Below are 19,092 nucleotides of genomic sequence, written 5' to 3' on the forward strand. Positions count from 1 at the left end.
CTCCCTTCTTACTTACAACCAGTGCAGGAGACGACACAGCCAGTCATCTTTCTCTTCTTTAGTCTCAGTGTTGCCTTTATAGGACTCAGCAGGAAGGAGGATGGGGGCTTAAGGGGCTCTGCCAATCACTGGCTCTGTCTCCGCGTATTCCTGAGCTCCCTGCCTAATCATCATCATCATCATCATCGTTGTTGTTGTTGTTGTTGTTATTTATACCCACCCCTTTGGCTGGGTTGCCCCAGCCTCTGTGGGTTGCTTCCAATACATCTAAAAACATAGTCAAAAATAAATAAATAAATAAAGAGTTCCTTCCAGTAGCACCTTAGAGACCAACTAAGTTTCTTCTTGGTATGAGCTTTCGTGTGCATGCACACTTTTTCAGATACGCTGAAAAAGAAGTCACCAGACCCTTATATATAGTGAGATATATACGGTATATAGTCTCTCTCACAATATATAAGGGTCTGGTGATTTCTGTTTCAGTGTATCTGAAGAAGTGTGCATGTACACGAAAGCTCATACCAAGAACAAACTTAGTTGGTCTCTAAGGTGCTACTGGAAGGAACTCTTTATTTTTTATTTTGTTTTGACTATGGCAGACCAACACGGCAACCTACCTGCAACTGGATCTAAAAACATAATAAAACATTGAACATTAAAAACTTCCCAATATAGGGCTGCCTATAGGGTGTTCCACAGGGGAGGTGCCATTACTGAGAAGGTCCTCTGCCTGGTTCCCAGTAACCTCACTTCTCGCAGTGAGGGAGCTGCCAGAGAGATCTTAGAGCTGGACCTCAGTGTCTGAGCTGAACGATGGGGAGATGGAGATTCTTCAGCTATTCTGGGCAGAGGCCATTTAGGGCTTTAAAGGTCAGCACTGACATATTGAATTGTGCTCAGAAGTGTACAGTGGTACCTCGGGTTACATATGCTTCAGGTTACATACTCCGCTAACCCAGAAATAACACTTCAGGTTAAGAACTTTGCTTCAGGATAAGAACAGAAATCGTGCTCTGGCGGCGCAGTGGCAGCAGGAGGTCCCATTAGCTAAAATGGTGCTTCAGGTTAAAAACAGTCTCAGGTTAAGAACGGACCTCCAGAATGAATTAAGTACGTAACCACTGTACTGGGTGCCAGTGTAGAGACTTTAGGACCACTGTTATATGGTCCCGGCAGCTGCTCCCAGTCACCAGTCTAGCTGTCACATTCTGGATTAGTTAAAGTTTCTGAATCACCTTCAAAGGTAGCCCCACATAAAGTGCATTGCAGTAGTCCAAGCAGAAGATAACCAGAGCATGTACTACTCTGGTGAGACAGTCTGCGGGCAAAACAATACTTCTGTCTTGTCAGGATTCTACCTCAATCCATTAACTGCTATCTATACTCCAACCGCCTCCAGGCACTCATACAGGACCTTCACTGCCTTCACTGGTTCTGATTTAAAGCTGAGTATCATTTGCATGGGTATGCGAATGATACCCAGGTGGGTATAGCTGGGTATCATTCACATACTGGTGAACACCCAGCCCAAACTCCCTGATGATCTCTCCGAGCACCTTCCTGTAGATATTGAAAAGCCTGGGGGAGAGGACCATGCCCTGAGACACCCCACAAGTGAATACCCAGGGATCTGAACACTCATCCCCCAACACCACTTTCTAGGCACAGCCCAGGAGAAAGTAGTGGAACCACTGCATAACAGTGTCCTCAGCTCCCAACTCCTCTAGACGGTCCAGAAGGATACCATGGTCAATGGTATCCAAAGCACCTGAGAGATCCAGCAGAACCAGGAAACAGTTTTCAACTCTGTCTCTAGCCTGCCAGAGATAACCGACCAGCATGACCAAGGCAGTTTCAGTCCCATGATGGGTCCGGAATCCTGATTGGAAGGTATCCAAATGGTCTGCATCATCGAGATGTGTCTGGAGTTCTTCAGTGACCAGCCGCTAAGTCATCTTCTGCCTCCCCCCATAAAGAAATAGTAAAACATCCCATTCGCTTGGATGCATGACTTAACACTTTAACCAATGACCATCTGCTTTCCTTACTTGATTGGCTGCTGGCTGACCTATCACAACCAACTCCGGGCATCGCTCATCATGATGTGAGACCGACACATTGGACGCCCACTGGTCGACAAAGCCTTTGGGTGTATAGACTCCACAGTCTATGATGCTGGTCATCTGCTCAAACTCTTCGCACACACCGTCACCATCATGGAAGTAGCATCTGCTTGGTTCATCTGCAGTAAGAGAGAGCAGATGGGGAAGGGGAGTCAAGAAGGATGGAAATGCCATATCTCAATAACCAAGTCCAGTAAGCACTGTTGTACTTTGACCTAATGAGCAAATAGGAATGATGTCCTCGGAAAACCAGAGCTTTTGCCCTTTAGAATAAATTATGCAAATTATAATTATTATTTTTTTGCATGGGCATGATGTGCTCTTGCTTCTGTCAAAGTCTGGCTTTCATAATACCACCTACTCCCCCACCCACCCCTTCATACACACTCACTTCTTGTCAAACACTTGAGCTGACAGAGGACAATGAGGGAGACTGGGAATTGCTAACATATGTACCATAGCTTGTTTGTAAAATGTGCACGTTTGCAGAAATCTACCAACAACTCTCAGTGCATTCACACTTTAAAAGTAGACCACTGATCTACCGTTGGAATAGTTGCATGAGGTCCCTTACCTCTTGTACAATTCAGACTTATCAGGTAATTTGGGGATAAGATCACAAAGTTTGTTCCAATTTCCTTGCAGGGAGTGCCCCTAGAGAGTGGTTCAATTTAGATCAGGGAACCTCAGGCCTGTTGTCCACATGTGGCCCTCAGAACTACCCACAGGCCACATCCTAGCCACACCTTCTCTCCCCAAGTCACAACCCTCACTTTGCACCCTGTGTGTTTCTGAGTGGCTGTGATGTGTCCTTGAGCTCTGGTGATGCCTCTTACTTGTCTGGACAAAGGATAGAGTGGGGTGGGTGTGTTTGTAGAAGCTGTAGAACCTGCCCATCACTAACACATGACAGGTTGCCCAGAAGGGAGTGCAGCCCTCAGCATGAAAAATGTCCCACACTACCAATTCAGATGATTCTACAAATTATGAAAGATCATGACTGAGCCATAGTCTCGCTTCTTCCGTCCTCCATATCTCCCCATCCCCCCTTCATTCCTTTATTTATTTTCAACTTGTTGTTGTTGTTGTTGTTGTTGTTGTTGTTGTTGTTGTAATAAAAGGTTTTCTTACAGCTTACATAGATTTAATACTTTCCATATCCTCCTATCATTAAAAAGAAACCTTACAAAATCAAATGTTAGTCCTGTTCAGAGTAGACACATTGAAATTCATGGACATAACTAACTTCCCTATTCTGCTTCATACATGGTTGGGTGTCTTGAGGTAGAGAAAGGGACACAAAGATCTATGCAATCCTGCAAATTCCACACACTTTGGTGTCTGCCCCATCCCACCACTCTCTCTAGATCCCGGCTGACCCTTTCCGTGGCTCAACAGCCCTTTAAAGGGCTGTTTCAGTTGGAGATGCCAGAGACTGAATCTGGGACACCTTTGCTTGCAAGGCAAGGGCCCAATTTGTGGCTCAGCTCTGAATGTCGTTTTCTTTGTTATGGCTTACATCTAAACAAATGAAATTGCTACTACTACTACCGGTACTACTACCACCTCTTGTGGTTTACTGTTTTAAATGTGCTCTGTTATACATTAAGGGTGGCAGTTCAGTGGCAGAGCATTTGATTCCCATGCAGAAGGTCCCAGGTCCAACCCTTGGCCTCTCTAGACAGGACTGCAGCCAGAAAAATGAGAGAGCTGCTGCCAGTCAGTGCGGACAATTCTGAGCAGGATGGACCAATGAGTTGATTGCGTATAAGGCAGCTTCCCACCACCACCCCTAAAGGAAATCCCAGGATATTTTATAACTGGTGGTTTGCCTACATCTATCTGTGTGCCTATTTCTCTCCCCTCCCCTCCCCTCCCCCCCCACACATACACACCTGACTAGAACCTGTGTAAAACTGTATAAGTAAACAAAAAATAAACATACTAAAAAACAAACAAACAACCCTCTGCACAGGAATAGAAAAAGAGCAATGAAGCAAATTAACTGCTGGCAGAGCCCAGCTGATTTCAGTGGCCTCCTGCCAGTGCAAGAGAGGCTCCAGGCCCCTGGTGTTGTTCACTATTTTGTTCTTAAATGACACTTGCGAAACACTGAGTTTAGCAAGGACAAGCACTTCCAAAGGAACAGCTCCAGAGACTGGAGGCCTCTGTTTACCAACTCACGGCATATTTGGCATGGGCAGTAGCAGAAGGGAAGGGAGGGGGTGTCCCTTGCAACTGAAGAAACATCTTTTTGCGCCAGTCAATGAGACACTGATCTGAACTAGAGGGATCAAAAGTCAGAGGGAGATGGAGTGACTCTCTGTGGGGATAACCCAATGCTGGGGAGGAGGGCAGAGAGTGTCCTCCCGTGTCTTTAAAGGAGCAAAAGTTCCACTGCAGCTCGTTCTCTAGCTATCCCTTATTTACCACCCCTGATTTTCTTCTCCCTTGTAAATCCCTTTCCTTACATACTCAGTGGGAAAGTATCTGCTTTGCATGCAGATGGTCCCAAGATTCCTAGGATGACTCTAGGTAAAGGCAAAGGGACCCCCTGACCATTAGGTCCAGTCGCGGGTGACTCTGGGGTTGCGGTGCTCATCTCACTCTATAGGCCAGCATGAGCAGAGCATAGAAACACCATTTACCTTCCCGCCAGAGCAGTACCTATTTATCCACTTGCACTTTTTGGGGTGCTTCCGAACTGCTAGGTGGGCAGGAGCTGGGACCAAAGGATGGGAGCTCACCCCGTCACGGGGATTTGAACCGCCAACCTCCTGATCGGCAAGCCTGAGAGGCTCAGTAGTTTAGACCACAGCGCCACCTGCGTCCTTGACTCCAGGTACTAGTATTACTGGAGAGGAAGGAAAACGTGTCTCTATCCACATTCTCCACACTGCGCACAACAGTGAACAGAGTAATTAAAGGGATCAGCAATTAAAAAGAGCAAATTCAAAACAATTATAACTCTTGACCTTTGAAATCCAGGAAAAATAAAGAGGTCTTGGTGTAGTGTTGAAAATACAGATGATTTGGAATAGATGGAGACAGGAACTCACATTGGCCCATTTTGCTCAATAGAAGCAACCCACAATTTCTGCAGGGGTTGCATTCTGCATCATCATATGAGACAATGGAGCGTGTGTCAGCCCGCCCCAGTCTTCCCCCCTTTACCAACCACTTCCAGATCACTGTGATGCGCACATACATGGTCAGACACATATTGAACATGCGTAAATTGGTTATCGCCTGTATTGTCTACACTGACTTGAAGCGGGTCTTTAGGATTTCAGACAGTGGTACCTCGGTTTACAAATTTAATCCGTTACGGAAGTTTGTTCTTAAACCAAGGCAAGGGTTTTTACGTATCGCTGAAGGTTCTTCCCCATCCAGAGGCATAGCGTGGGGGGGAAGCGTCACCCTGGACACAGGTTTTTTTTGGGGGGGTGCAGGGCATCATGAGCTGAGAAGGACACAGCAGCTTGGGTGCCCTGCGAGACCAGCACCACTCGCAAAAGCAGCACAGGGCTGGGCTCACAGAGTCCCTGAGCTGTTGCATGCCTGCCTCCATGACTGTCCCTGTCTACTGCATTTACTCCTTTTATTTCACCACTCAAAATCCTGGAATTGCCACTGGCAGACTGCATACCAAAAGGCGGAGATATGCAAACTTGCTATACTCCATTTCTTCTTTACAAGGGGTGGACATTATGTTCCATCAGCCATAAGGGTTTTTAATGCAAAATCTGTCTCCCAACTTCTCTAGGCTTCAAACGTCTGGTACAACGGCTTATTTCCTAAATTAGATGGGTTCCAGGCAAAGTTTCTCCGGTCCTTACTACTACAGGTCCCAAATTGTGTCCCAAATCCAATCTTATTTCTGGAAACAGGTGAATACCCACTTTCCACCAAAGCTTGGTGGGCTGCCTTGAAATACTGGCTTAAGATCACAGTATTTGGCCTGGACAAAGGATTATCACACTGACCATGGCAAAGTTTCTTTCGGAGGTCGCAAGAAAAAAATACCATCATGCTCTAGACATAACAAAATGACTACCTCGGTCTTTTTTGCCTGTTGTTTGGTTGTCTTAACTGTATCTTGTTTTGAAACTGTTTTGTGGGTCAATGGACCGCAATATAGATATAGATGATATAGATGATAGATAGATAGATGATAGGTAGATAGATAGATTTACTCAACAATACTCTGTTCTTCAATGATTTATAAGGCAAGAGAGTGTTTCTTTATATATCAATTGAAATATATATTAGGGGAGGAAAAATATTGCCTTAGATAGGAAAAGGACAAATAAATCAATCTCAGGGCTCTCCCCCCCCGCCCGCCCCCCACATATTTGCACATATTCTCCACACTTCTGCACAAGTTTGCATTTTTTTGTGTAGAAAAATGGTGCTTATAAAAATTTATCAGCATTTTTGTGTGAATTTCTACTTACCCCTGTTTGTATGAAATTTTCCCTAAAGTATACATTTTTTCAGGGAATTGCCACTAATTTTAAGCATTTTTAATGTTATTTTCACTATCGAGTGCATTTTTATGTACACTTTCCCCTAATATACACAATTTTGTATTCATAATTTGCTTGGAGAACTGCATTGCAGCATTTGGAGATGTACAAATTTCAAAGGATACTTTTGTTTTAGCTTACATATTGATTTGGAAATGGCTAATTAGAGTGTTTTGCATTAAAATGAAAACTAAACCAACTTTCTCCCTGTTCCTAGTGCTAACATTTTCTTCCAGATGTTCTTTAACTAAGGTACACTGTTAATCACTGCTGGCTGTGGCTGATGGGAGTTGGAGCCCAATAAAATCAGGAGGGCACCACAATGGCTACCTCCCAGCTAGCTCATAAGATTAAAAACCAAAGGCCCATCTAGCCCAGCATGCTGTCCCCACAGTGGCCAGACAGGTGCCTCTGGGAAGCCTGCAAGCAGAAGATGAGTGCAATAGTTGGTATCCAGAGGCATGCTGCCTCTAGTACTGGAGACAGGGCTGTCACACCAAAGATGGAGCAAGCTTGTTTTCTCCTGCTCTGGAGGGTAGGACAAAAAAAGGAGATTCCGACTAAACATCAGGAAGAACTTTCTGATGGTAAGAGCTGTTTGACAGAGGAACAGATTCCCACAAGTGGTGGTAGACTCTTCTTCCTTGGGGTTTTTAAAGCAGAGTTTGGGTGCCACCTTTCATGGTCACTTTAGTTGAGATTCCTGCATTGCAGAGGATTGGACTTGGTTACCTTTCCAGCTCTATGATTCTATGATAGTATATAGCCATTGAGTAGCTGTGCCTTAACAAGTCCTGTTCTACCATATGCTCGGTAGTTTTATCTTTAGTAAAGATTTCCACTATTGTTCCTAGAACAGAGATTGACTGACTGAGTTGTAATTTCCTGGATTCCCCATTGTCTCCAAAGGGAGTGTTAAATTTGCCACTTTCCCATTTTCAGGAATGGAAGCTTAAATTGCTGATCTTCTGGAACATGTCCCTAAGAATTTGAGTTATTTAGGAACTCTTGGGCAGCTGCCACCTGGACCTGGTGACTTGTTCGTTTTAATTTGTCAACAAATTCTAGAACATCACCTCCTGTTACCACCTTTTGCCTTTCTCCCCCAGACTTCCTTCCTGAGAAAGTTGGTCAAGGCAAAAAGATATTCCCTTTATCTTCTACAGTGCAGCAGATGGAAATAATTGATTCGGCTTCTCTGAAATTTCCTTTCACTCCTTTAGCACACCTTCAATTCCCTTGTCATTCAAAGGTCCAAACATCTCCCTAGCTGTTTTCCTGTTTCTAATATTTATCAAGTAATTTTATTGTTGATTTTAATGTGCTTTTTTTTTTTAAAGCAGTGTACACCTCGGCTTATTTTTTTGCAGATGCTGCTTGCATTTCTTTCATCAAAGTCTGTGTTCCTTTCTGTTTCCCATATTTAGGCAATACTTCCATAAAGGAAGCCTTCTTGCTTCCATAGCTTCCTTGACTGCTCATGAACCACACTGGCATAATCTTGGCCTTAGTGGTTGTTTTCTTGTATACATTCCAGCTGAGCTTTCCGAAGAATTTCGACCCTCTTGACTTTCCCTTCCAAATTCCTTTTTACTTATCTCTTGTTTTTTGTTAGAAGTTTCCTCTTTTCAAGTCAAGCATGACTGAGTTGGACTTTCTTGGCAACTGTCCACTTGCATACGTTGGCAAGGCATATGCCAGATGTGGTTGAACTCCAATTCCCATAAGCCCTACTCAGTATGGCCAATGGTCAGGTATGATGGAAGTTGTAATCCAACATCTTCTGGAGGGTACCATGTCAGCTGCCCCTGGGCTAACAAGATGTCTACCCATATATGAAGACAGATCCCCCTTTCCACTGAAATGCACTTAAAATAATCCCAAGTTTGATATGGTGCTCAGTGGCTTCCCTGTGTGATGATAAAAAATAGTAGGCCTCTGATAAGATCATATGCTTGGGATAGAGAGAGGACATGGGCCTGATCCAATGTGATGAGTTAATTCATACTTGCATGGAGAGAAGGAAATCTTTCGAATAGCTCTAGTGCAAGCCAATATGTGATCTGTATGGAGGCTAATTTGTTCCTGATTATGTTTAAGACCCCAATAAATCTGTCTGCTCTGAGTCTGAACGGCCCAAGGGATGAGAGGAACAGAGAGACAGAGATGTCTGAATTAAAACAGAGATTGCACAGTTGATTTTTTATTTTTTTAAAAAAGGCTCACTGAACGCAGCCCAGACAGTGAGCATGCCCCTTCTCAGATTCCAGCTGTGCTGTACCGAGTCGGCATGCCCTGCCCTCCATTACCTTTTTGGCCAGCCCCAATGACATTGGTAACGAGAGCCAGGAAAAGATTAGGTGTTCCATTGGTTTCATAGAAGAATCATGGAGAAATGTGGTTTAACTACTGCATTAATCTTATTCTTATTCTTCTTTTTAAGGGAAGATGTGTTCTTAGCATTGGCAGGATACTACAAAAAATATATATTCAAGCTGCCCTTCTAAGGAGGGCAGGAGGATCACCATCAAATGTTTTAGTGCCCGAGATGGAATGTCCAAAGTACATCTCTTATAATGTGAAAATGAACATTAAATGAAATTCAATAAATACAAATGTGAATATCTACAGAGAGGTACAGGTAATTTGGCGTGGAAAATGAAAGGGATATTGGGGTTGACATCCATCACAAGCTGGTCATCAGCCAACAACTGCAAAAAGGGCAAGTGTGGTTTCAGAGTACGCTGAGAGAACCATACTCCCAAGACAGAAGAAGCAAGAGTCACTCTGGAGTCTATTTCTGGGCACCACAATTTAAGAAACGTGTTGACAATGTATGCAGAGAGGACAATAAAGATGGCCAGGAGTATGGAAAACAAGTACTATGAGCAAAGAACAAAGTACCGTATATGCGCATGAACCATATTCCACTGTATCCAGCCCTAGGGAACTGGGTACCAGATCCATCTTAGCAGTTTGCAGCACAAATGCATTTACAAAATATGCCTGTCGATTTTAGAAGTTTTGAGAGGTCAACCTGGACTGAAAACCACTGAAGAAGACCATTGCTAGATCAGACCAAAGATTCATTTTGTCTATTATCCCTTTTCCTACAGTGGTCAAATGTAGTGCCTCCAGGAAGCCCACAAGCAAGTTACAGCATCAGGGTGGGGAACTTCAGGTCAGGGCATGAAAACAGCCCTCCAAGCATCCCTGTCTGGCCCTCAGAACTCTCCCCTTGCCACACCCTTCACAGGTCATGCCTCCTGCCCCAAGAACATTTGGCTGGCTGGAACATGTCCTTGATCTCTAATAATGTATCTTGTTGGCTGCACAGAACATAGAGAAGCGTGTGTGAATGTGTGCATTTGGAATTCTGATAAAACGCCATGGGCACCAGTCACAAAATGACTGCAGTAAGGGTGTGGCATATCACAGAATGTTGTGGGGTTGTGGCATGATAGTCTCAATGTAGGAGATGCTAAGCCATCGGCAACAGTGACAGCAGACTGTATATTTGGGGGGGGGAATATTTAATGAGAACATTTTAGGGTTCCATAAGAGGTACTGGCAGGCACACTGGTGCCATGTGAAGAAGCTGGCCTACTATACAAAGCCACCACTGGGGTGTGGTCCCTGGTAGGTTGTCCTGATCAGAACGTGGCTCTCAGGCTGAAAAAGCCCCCCCCCCACTGTATGACAGTAGCACCCATCCCTTGTTGCCAGCAACTGGTACATGGCCTATTGGGTTGTTACTCGGCTTGCCCTGGCAAAAACAACAGTCAGGCACAACTGTGGAAGACAGGAGCTTGCTGAATGGTTCACGGTGAGAAGGGGGGGTATTAAATAGTGGGTGGACATAGCAGACGACACAGTGATTCTCCAAGCAGCTCTGTTTATTCTCAGGCTGGAACAAAACTGAACTGAAGAGCTCAGCAGCCTGCTTATATAGAACTCAGCTACAAGCAACAGTAACAACTTTCTGTAGTGTCCCAATCCCTGAACGTCACTTTCAATCCCTCATTTACATGTGCGAACCTGAGTGAGAACTGCAGCAGAATGAACTTTATACACACACCCCTAGTGGCCTAGGGTGAGAACTTCAATACATAACGGGGGGGGGGAATACATATTAAAAATGGAACCTTGGAGTTGTGATGTTTGGTGGAATAAACACATCATATGAATTCCCGAGACTCTAACTTGTATTGGAAGAGAGAAATGTCTTCACTGGTAAGAAGGCTTGGCCTTTAAGAGTACCGAGACAGATGTTAGACTAAAAAAAAGACTGCTTTATATCCTCATTATAAATTGGATGGGGCATACCTGTGATTGGCTTAAGGGGGATTTTTTAAAAAAATATTTCTGATAATAAACCAGATCTTGGCTATATTAAATACTGATAAGTCTTTGGCCTCATTCTCAGAAATAGCAGATGTGGTGCTGAACTTCCCCCCCCCTTCAGCTATCCTTCAAATAACGGTTTGCTATACCTGTTCTCCTGCCCCACACTCAGTCTTTGGCCTGAGTTTAATCTAAAGTCTTCTTTGGCACTTACCAGAGATTCCATTCCTAATCAAATGACCCAGATGGTCATTGCTGGAGAGAAGGAAGGTATATCATTGGCACAGATCTGTGACTGTTACTTTGGCACACATGGGTATATCTGATAATTTATTTTATTTATTCATTGCATTTATATACCCTCTTTCCTCCAAGGAGCTCAAGGTGGCATATAAAGCTCTCCTCCAGTGTGGGTTAGTGGTTAAGAGCGGTAGACTCACAATCTGGTGAACGGGGTTCGCGTCTCCGCTCCTCCACATGCAGCTGCTGGGTGACCTTGGGCTAGTCACACTTCTCTGAAGTCTCTCAGCCCCACTCACCTCACAGAGTGTTTGTTGTGGGGGAGGAAGGGAAAGGAGAATGTTAGCCGCTTTGAGACTCCTTCGGGTAGGGATAAAGCGGGATATCAAATCCAAACTCCTCCTCCTCCTCCTCTTCTTCTCCTTCTTCTTCTTCTTCTTCTTCTCCTCCTCCTCCTCCTCCTCCTCCCCCATTTTATCACCACAACTACCCTCTCAGGTAATCTAGTAAGTGATTGGCCCAAGGTTAAGTGGGGATTTGAACCCTGGTCTCCCTAGTCTTAGTCCAACACTGTAACCACTACACCACAGTATTCTTTCCCCCCCAGTCTGGCACATTATTTATATTTATATTTAAACAACAGGACATACACATAAAGTGCATTTTAGTTGGATGTGTTTTAACACATCCAAAATGCAGACATTTTAGAAAAAAATTCTTCTAAATAAAAGAAACTCTAACTTCTCCCATAGGCAGCTTTTAAACAACTATAGCAACAGAAAGTCCACAATTTTCCCAGGCAGTCGTCCCCACCCCCACCCCCGCACCACCACTAGCTAACAGTTTGCACAAGTAGGTTCTTCTGGATGTTTAGTTCTCTTGGGGTTGTTATGAGGACAAAACGGAGTGGAGGAAAACTGCATGCTACTACCTTGACCTCCTTGGAGGAAAAGTGGGGTAGAAATCTAATAAATAAAAATAATAACAGTCAATCTCTCTCAGACATACGGACAGCTTAGATTAATCTATCTACTTAAATCAGGACTGATGGAATACATCTACTGCTGGTGTCAACTAACTTTCCTTCATTCTCCACTATATTTCCAACAGCTATTATTATTATTATTATTATTATTATTATTATTATTATTATTATTATTAATTAACACAATAATAATTATTTTGTCTGTGACGGACAGCCTTTTATCAGATTGTACATAAAGAACCAAACAAGAACTCAAAGCAATCTACCCCATTTGGCAACCAGGGCAAACCCCCCCACCTGGGGCTCAAATTGCACAAAACCAACTGGGTAGAGAAGGTTGCAGGTAGATAGCCATGTTGGTCTGCCATAGTCAAAACAAAATAAAAAATAAAAAAAAATTCCTTCCAGCAGCACCTTAGAGACCAACTAAGTTTGTTCTTGGTATGAGCTTTCGTGTGCATGCACACTTCTTCAGATACACTGGAACAGAAGTCACCAGACCCTTATATATAGTGAGAGAGTGGGGAGGAGTATTACTCAGAAGGGTGGTGGGAATGGGGGATTGGCTGATAGGTGTGGAAAACCTGCTGATGACTCTTAATGACTGCAATTGGAGTTACAGGAAAAGGCAAGGGGTGAGATGGCTAAAAATAGCTTTGTCATGTATAATGAGATAAGAATCCAATGTCTTTGTTCAGACCAGGTCTCTCCGTGGTTTTAAGTTTGGTAATTAGTTGCAATTCCGCAACTTCTGTTTCCAGTCTATTTCTGAAATTCCTTCTTACTACAAAGTCGTCAACAGGTTTCCCACACCTATCAGCCAATCACCCATTCCCACCACCCTTCTGAGTAATACCCCTCCCCACTCTCTCACTATATATAAGGGTCTGGTAGAGAAGGGTACACACACAGCCCTGCATCCTGCTTTCAGTTTGGAACGAAGCTGCTGGCATCAGAATCACCTCCTTTTCTACAATAGCTACTCTTTAAAGAAAAGGAAAAAAGGCCAGGCAAAATTAGAGGAGGGAGGGAGGGTGGGGAGAAGGGTATTTTTAAGCAAGCCTGTTTACTTAGGGACCATGCCAATGTCAACAGGCCTTGTACCGTATAATGACATGTCCAATTTTTGTTTTTTTAAAAAAAACAATGAACAAAAATGCACACGTGTTGTTTCTGATTAACAGATTCTTGGACTAAGCTGGCCTTTGCAGTTTAGTCCCTCTGCCAATTGCAAAAAAGGAAAAAAAGGAAAGTATATTCAGTCTTGGGTCTCCCACTGCTTCGCCTCATGGACATAGAGAAGGTGCCCCACACTCTCCCTCTCTCATGTAATATTAGAACTCAGGGACGTCCAATGAAGCTGGATGCTGGAACGTTCAGAACAAGCAAAACAAACCACTTCTCCACACAGTGTGTAGTTAAAACCATTGCATTGGCTCCCAGAAGAGATAGCAATGGCCACCAGCTTGAACAGCTTTCAAAGAGGATTAGGCAAACCCATGTAGGGTGAGGCTATCTGGGGCTGCTAGCCACAGTGTCTATGGTCTTCCCGCACTGTCAGAAGCAGCATGCCTCTGAATGACAGTTGCTGGGATCACACAAGTGGGAGAGGTGCCGCTGTTGCACTCAGCAGAAGAAGAAGAAGAGGAGTTTGGATTTGATATCCCGCTTTATCACTACCCGAAGGAGTCTCAAAGCGGCTAACATTCTCCTTTCCCTTCCTCCCCCACAACAAACACTCTGTGAGGTGAGTGGGGCTGAGAGACTTCAGAGAAGTGTGGCTAGCCCAAGGTCACCCAGCAGCTGCATGTGGAGGAGTTTAGACGCGAACCCGGTTCCCCAGATTATGAGTCTACCACTCTTAACCACTACACCACACTGGCCCTCTCATAGGCATCTACATACATGGCCACTATGAGAACAGGCTGTACAATAGTGGAGGGAGGGTTGAGGCTCACAAATGGATCCTTTGTATGAGAAACTGGAGTGCTGCAGGTACTGTACATCAAAAATGATGGATAAAAGGTAAAGGTAAAGGGACCCCTGACCATTAGGTCCAGTCGTGTCCGACTTTGGGGTTGCGGCACTCATCTTGCTCTATAGGCCGAGGGAGCTGGCTTTTGTCCTAAGACAGCTTCCGGGTCATGTGACCAACATGACTAAGCCACTTCTAGCGAACCAGAGCAGCGCACAGAAACGCCGTTTACCTTCCCGCCAGAGTGGTCCCTATTTATCTACTTGCACTTTGATGTGCTTTCGGTTCTGCTAGGTGGGCAGGAGCTGGGACCGAGCAACAGGAGCTCACCCCGTCGCAGGGATTCGAACCGCTGACCTTCTGATCAGCAAGCCCTAGACTCTGTGGTTTAAATGGATAGCACATTATTAATTATCACATGCACTGGGTAATTTAATTTAATAGGCATCCATTATGAGTTTTTTTTGTGGGAATATCGGCTAACATTGTGTAAAGCAAAAGGCCACCTCACACTTCACAGTGCTATTACTCATCACTTTGCTTATCACAAAAAAGTTATTTATTTATCTGAGGGTCTGGGGGTTGGTGGGTCGGGAAGGGGCTGTTGTTCAAGAAGTCCAAATCAAGTTTAACAGCACAACCTGAATTTGCTGGTATGCGACTTAATCCCACTAGAAAATAGAGACAGTCTGGAAAGATCTCTCTCTACACACACACACACACACACACACACACACACACACACACACCACTACCTTTCAATTGTTCTGACAAAGGAAGCAGTTGTTCAGAAAAGCCCTGCTTACTATTCTGAGGAGGAGGAGGAGGAGGAGGAGGAGGAGGAGGAGGAGGAGGAGGAGGAGGAATTCACAATAAGTGATGTGCAGGGATAGAGAGTTGGCTTTTGGACACTGGTTTCTCTGCAGGGCGTAAGGAATGGGGAAGACGAAGAGAAGCATGGTCATAATGAATATGGATGGTCATCCATCAATTTATTTTAAGCACATTACCTCCATGACAAAGGGAGGAGTGTGCGGGTGGGGGGGGAGCAAAAGGAAGGGGGGGAGATGTATAAAATTAGGTTTGTGTCACTCACTTAACATTTTAGCTTCCCCAGAGGATCCTCTCCTAAACAGAGCTTGCAAGCTCATGAATATTAATCATTTCCCTGAATGCACTGCTGTCTACCAAAACAATGAGATTAGCAGGGGCAGAAGGAGCTCTGATTTATTAAAGAGAAGAGAACTGGTGGGATGGTTTGAACTCACAGAAGTAAGGGTGGGGGTGGGGAGGCAGTGAGGCCCCACTCAGACAAAATATTTTTGGAAGAAGCATCTTCAAAGGGGCACCAGCAGAGGTGTTAAGAAAGAGACAATCCACACACTTTTAATGTGGTTCACCTTCCCTCCCCAAGTACCATGATGAGGGCGGCCACAATGGGATCCAGCATGATGCAGTACACAGGATGTCTCCTGCTCAAGGCCTGAGTTTAAGTCATCATTTGGACTCAGACTTCACAAATGAGCAGGCCAGCTGCTTCACACACAAACAGAAGGTTCCAGGTACAATCTCTGGTATCTCTATCCGGCGCTGCAAATGCCCCAAAACTGAAATCCTGGAATGCTAGCCACTGGGAATCACAATTTATGCTCGGGTCCTGCTTGTGGGTTTCTCAAAGGCACCTTGCTTGGCCACTGGGACAGTGGGCTTAGATGGGCCTGATCCAGCAGGGCTCTTATGTTCTTAACATGTTTTGAGTTTTTGGCTCAGTTCTGAACCTCTCTTCATTGTCCAGCCATCTGCGGAAGTGTGGTCAGTGGGGACAAGGGAAAGGGCTTAGAGTAGAACATGGTAGCCAATGGGCTACTTCCAAAGAGAAGTTTGTCACACCTTTCTTCTTCAACTGCTTTGAAATGGGCCCTTTAAAACTATTGGGTTGGATTCAGACTTTACAGTGCCATCCAAGGTAACTACTACTCCAAGGTAAGTTCACTTAAGGCCTCTGTCCTACCAACTTAAGTCCCGTCAATATCACAGACACGAGGCCCTTGCGTGGTTTCCCACAATGGAAAGAGTCCTTCAAGCTGAAAAAGATTCCCCACCCTTACTACTATGGAAGAAAGCCACATGTTTGAGGGGGTTCCCAACTCTCTAACCATTGCACTACACTACCCCTTTGACAGTGGCCTATTGCTAGTGAGAAGGAAGCACATGTTTATCTGTGGTGTGAAGATACCCCACACATTCCAAACTGTGTGGGGTGGGGGAGGGAGGAAGAGCCATGGGCTTGGCTGGGACCTCATGAGTCATCTAGTCCTACCCCCTGCAATGCAGGAACCACAGCTAAAGAAACCCTGGCAGATGGCCACCCAACCTCAGTTTGAATACCTCCAGTGAGTGAGAGGGTGTCCACTCTACTGTCAGACAGCTCTCATCATGAGAAAGTTATTTTGAACATTTAGTTGGAATATCTGTTCTTGCAATTTGTAGGTATGAGATATTTGTGGAGGGGTTCTGTGGTGGTGAAGCAATTAAACCAGTACAGCCATACCTTGGATCTCAAACGCCTTGGCTCTCGAACAAATCGGCTCCCGAAAGGATCGAAACCCGGAAGTGAGTGTTAAGATTTTAGAACAATTTTCGGAAGCCAAACGTCCAGCGCGCTTTCCGATTGGCAGCAGGAGCTTCCTGCAGCCAATCAAAAGCCACATTTTGGTTTCCGGATGTTTTGGAAGTCAAACGGACTTCCGAAACGGATTCCGTTCTGACTTTCAAGGTACAACTGTACTGCTGCCCCACCTCACAGTACTCTCTCTTCACAGCAAACTTCTGCTCTGCTGTGCTATCAGATCCTACGAGGAGAGCTGCATCCCACGTGGTTCAGCAGGGCAACTCAGGCAGTGTGTGAAAGCAGCAAATTATTTCATTTACTCCATCCTAGCCACCTTCGCATTTGCTAGCTAGAGCATCAGAGAGAAATAAAACACTATCAATCTTATTATCCCTTATCTGGGGTTTATGTTTGTGTTGCCGTTGTTTTCCAAAGAGGCCAGGGCAGCCTGACAGAAGAGACCACACAGATCCTCCCCCTCTCTCCCCCCTCTCTTTCTGTCCCCCTTCCTCCTCCAACACCCCTCTGCTTACCTCCCATGGCCTAAGCAGATTGGTCCAGGCCTTATCTGATTAAGAGGAGGCTGGGGTGGGCTTGGGAGGAAGCCAGGGGAAAACAAAAGAGGCAGCTAATTGAGTTACAGGCAAATGAGTGGAAGCCTCAAGAGCAGACTGTGGTAGAGATAAAAGTATGGACATGTCTGGGCAAGGAAAGAGCATCACACAGTGTGCTCTCTCTCCTCTCTCTCTCCTCTCTCTCTCCCTCTCCCTCTCTCTCTCCCTCTCTCTCTCTCTCTCACACACACAGAGTATGGGTTGTATTCTGTGCTAGACTTACACAGAACAGACCCGTTGAAAACAATTCACATGGGTGACTAAGATATCTTAATTTCAATGGACAAAACTTGGTTGAACACAGTCTGGTGGGTTGCCTCCAATATTAGTCTTACTCAGAGCAGACCCATTGAAAACAATGGACATGACTGACAAATCTCTTAATTTCAGTGGGTTTATTTTTGGTAAAACTTAACTGAATACAATGGGTGGTAGCCAATGCTAGCCCAGAGCTGTCATCCTTCCTTTTTTTTTTTTTTTTGCAATGGGAAATGGCGCTGGAATAAGGGAATTTCCCACAAAAAGGGGAAAGTTGACAGCTATGTGCTAGCCCTACTCAGTGTAGACTCATTGAAGTTAACAGTTATAATTAACTTAGGTTCATTTATTTTAGTGGGTCCGCTCTGAGTAGTTCTTAGATGAATACAGCCCAACATGATAGGTTGGAGCCAATATTAGTCCTACTCAGAGTCGGCTCACTGGCATTAATGGCCATGACGAAATTAGGTCTATTCATTTCAATGGCTCTTAACTGAGTATAACTTAGGGTACTTCCACACTGTTGCTATTTCCAGCAGGATTCACTCACTTAACAAAAGTCCAACTGCAGAATTAAAGTGGATTTGGAGCTCTGGAATATCGGGGGGGGGGGGTTGCTTGGTTTTTTGTGATAAAAGATTGGAAAATGCACTGGGAAAGAGCAGGGTGACATTTGCTTGAAGCAACATTGTCTAACCTCTCTGCCAGCGAATCCGGATAAAAGCTGAATAAACAGATGGTGTCATTGGATTGTCTAACCTCCCTGAAAACAAACTGTGGTGAATGCTCTGTGAACAGGTCAGGTGGAAGGGATCTTTGCTGCATGTGAGCCAATTCTAGAAGAAAGAAGGTGGTGAAGAAGATCGCAAAGGAGGAACACTTCATGCCACATTGGTCCAGGAGGGAAACAAGGGGTTATTTCCAGCTGTTAATGCAACCCGTCCCCCTTCCCCTGAAATCTTCCAAGCAAGTGTATTTTTGAACTTGCCTGTCAAACAGGAAGAGGGATTCTAGCTGGCTAATTAGCTTTGGGAAACCCACACATAGGTATGTTCTTCAACCGTCTCACCTTATCAGTAACACTGAAGCCAGGCATTTAGATATAAAAACCAAAGGATCATAGGATCAGGTGGAACATGTTAGTATTTCACGCCTCCAATGCTTCAGATGAGATTGGTGTAAATCACATACCTGCCTGGGAAGAGTGTGGGAACGGAAGACAGTCTTATCTCTTCCGCTGTATATACTATTGTACTATACTGTACTTTCACTTTTACTTGTTCCTGTTTCTTCTCTCGGAGCTGGAGAGAGAGGGCGCCATGATTCCTTTGTCTGTACATAGTGTATAAATAAATATGAAGATTAGCTCTACAATGTCTCCCGCTTCTTGCTGTGTTATGCTAGAAGATTAGT

General features: G+C 44.7%; 1 protein-coding gene across 1 annotated transcript in view; it reads right to left on the reverse strand.

The window, feature by feature from the left end:
• The window catches only part of PAPPA (pappalysin 1), a 249,448-nt gene that overhangs the window by 119,725 nt on the left and 110,631 nt on the right, over window positions 1-19,092 (reverse strand). The window contains 1 exon segment of the mRNA XM_033137308.1: window positions 2,049-2,242. Coding sequence (XP_032993199.1) covers window positions 2,049-2,242 — 194 coding nt within the window.

This window comes from Lacerta agilis, chromosome Z (genome assembly GCF_009819535.1).
Source record: "Lacerta agilis isolate rLacAgi1 chromosome Z, rLacAgi1.pri, whole genome shotgun sequence".
Classification (NCBI taxonomy): Eukaryota; Metazoa; Chordata; class Lepidosauria; order Squamata; family Lacertidae; genus Lacerta; species Lacerta agilis.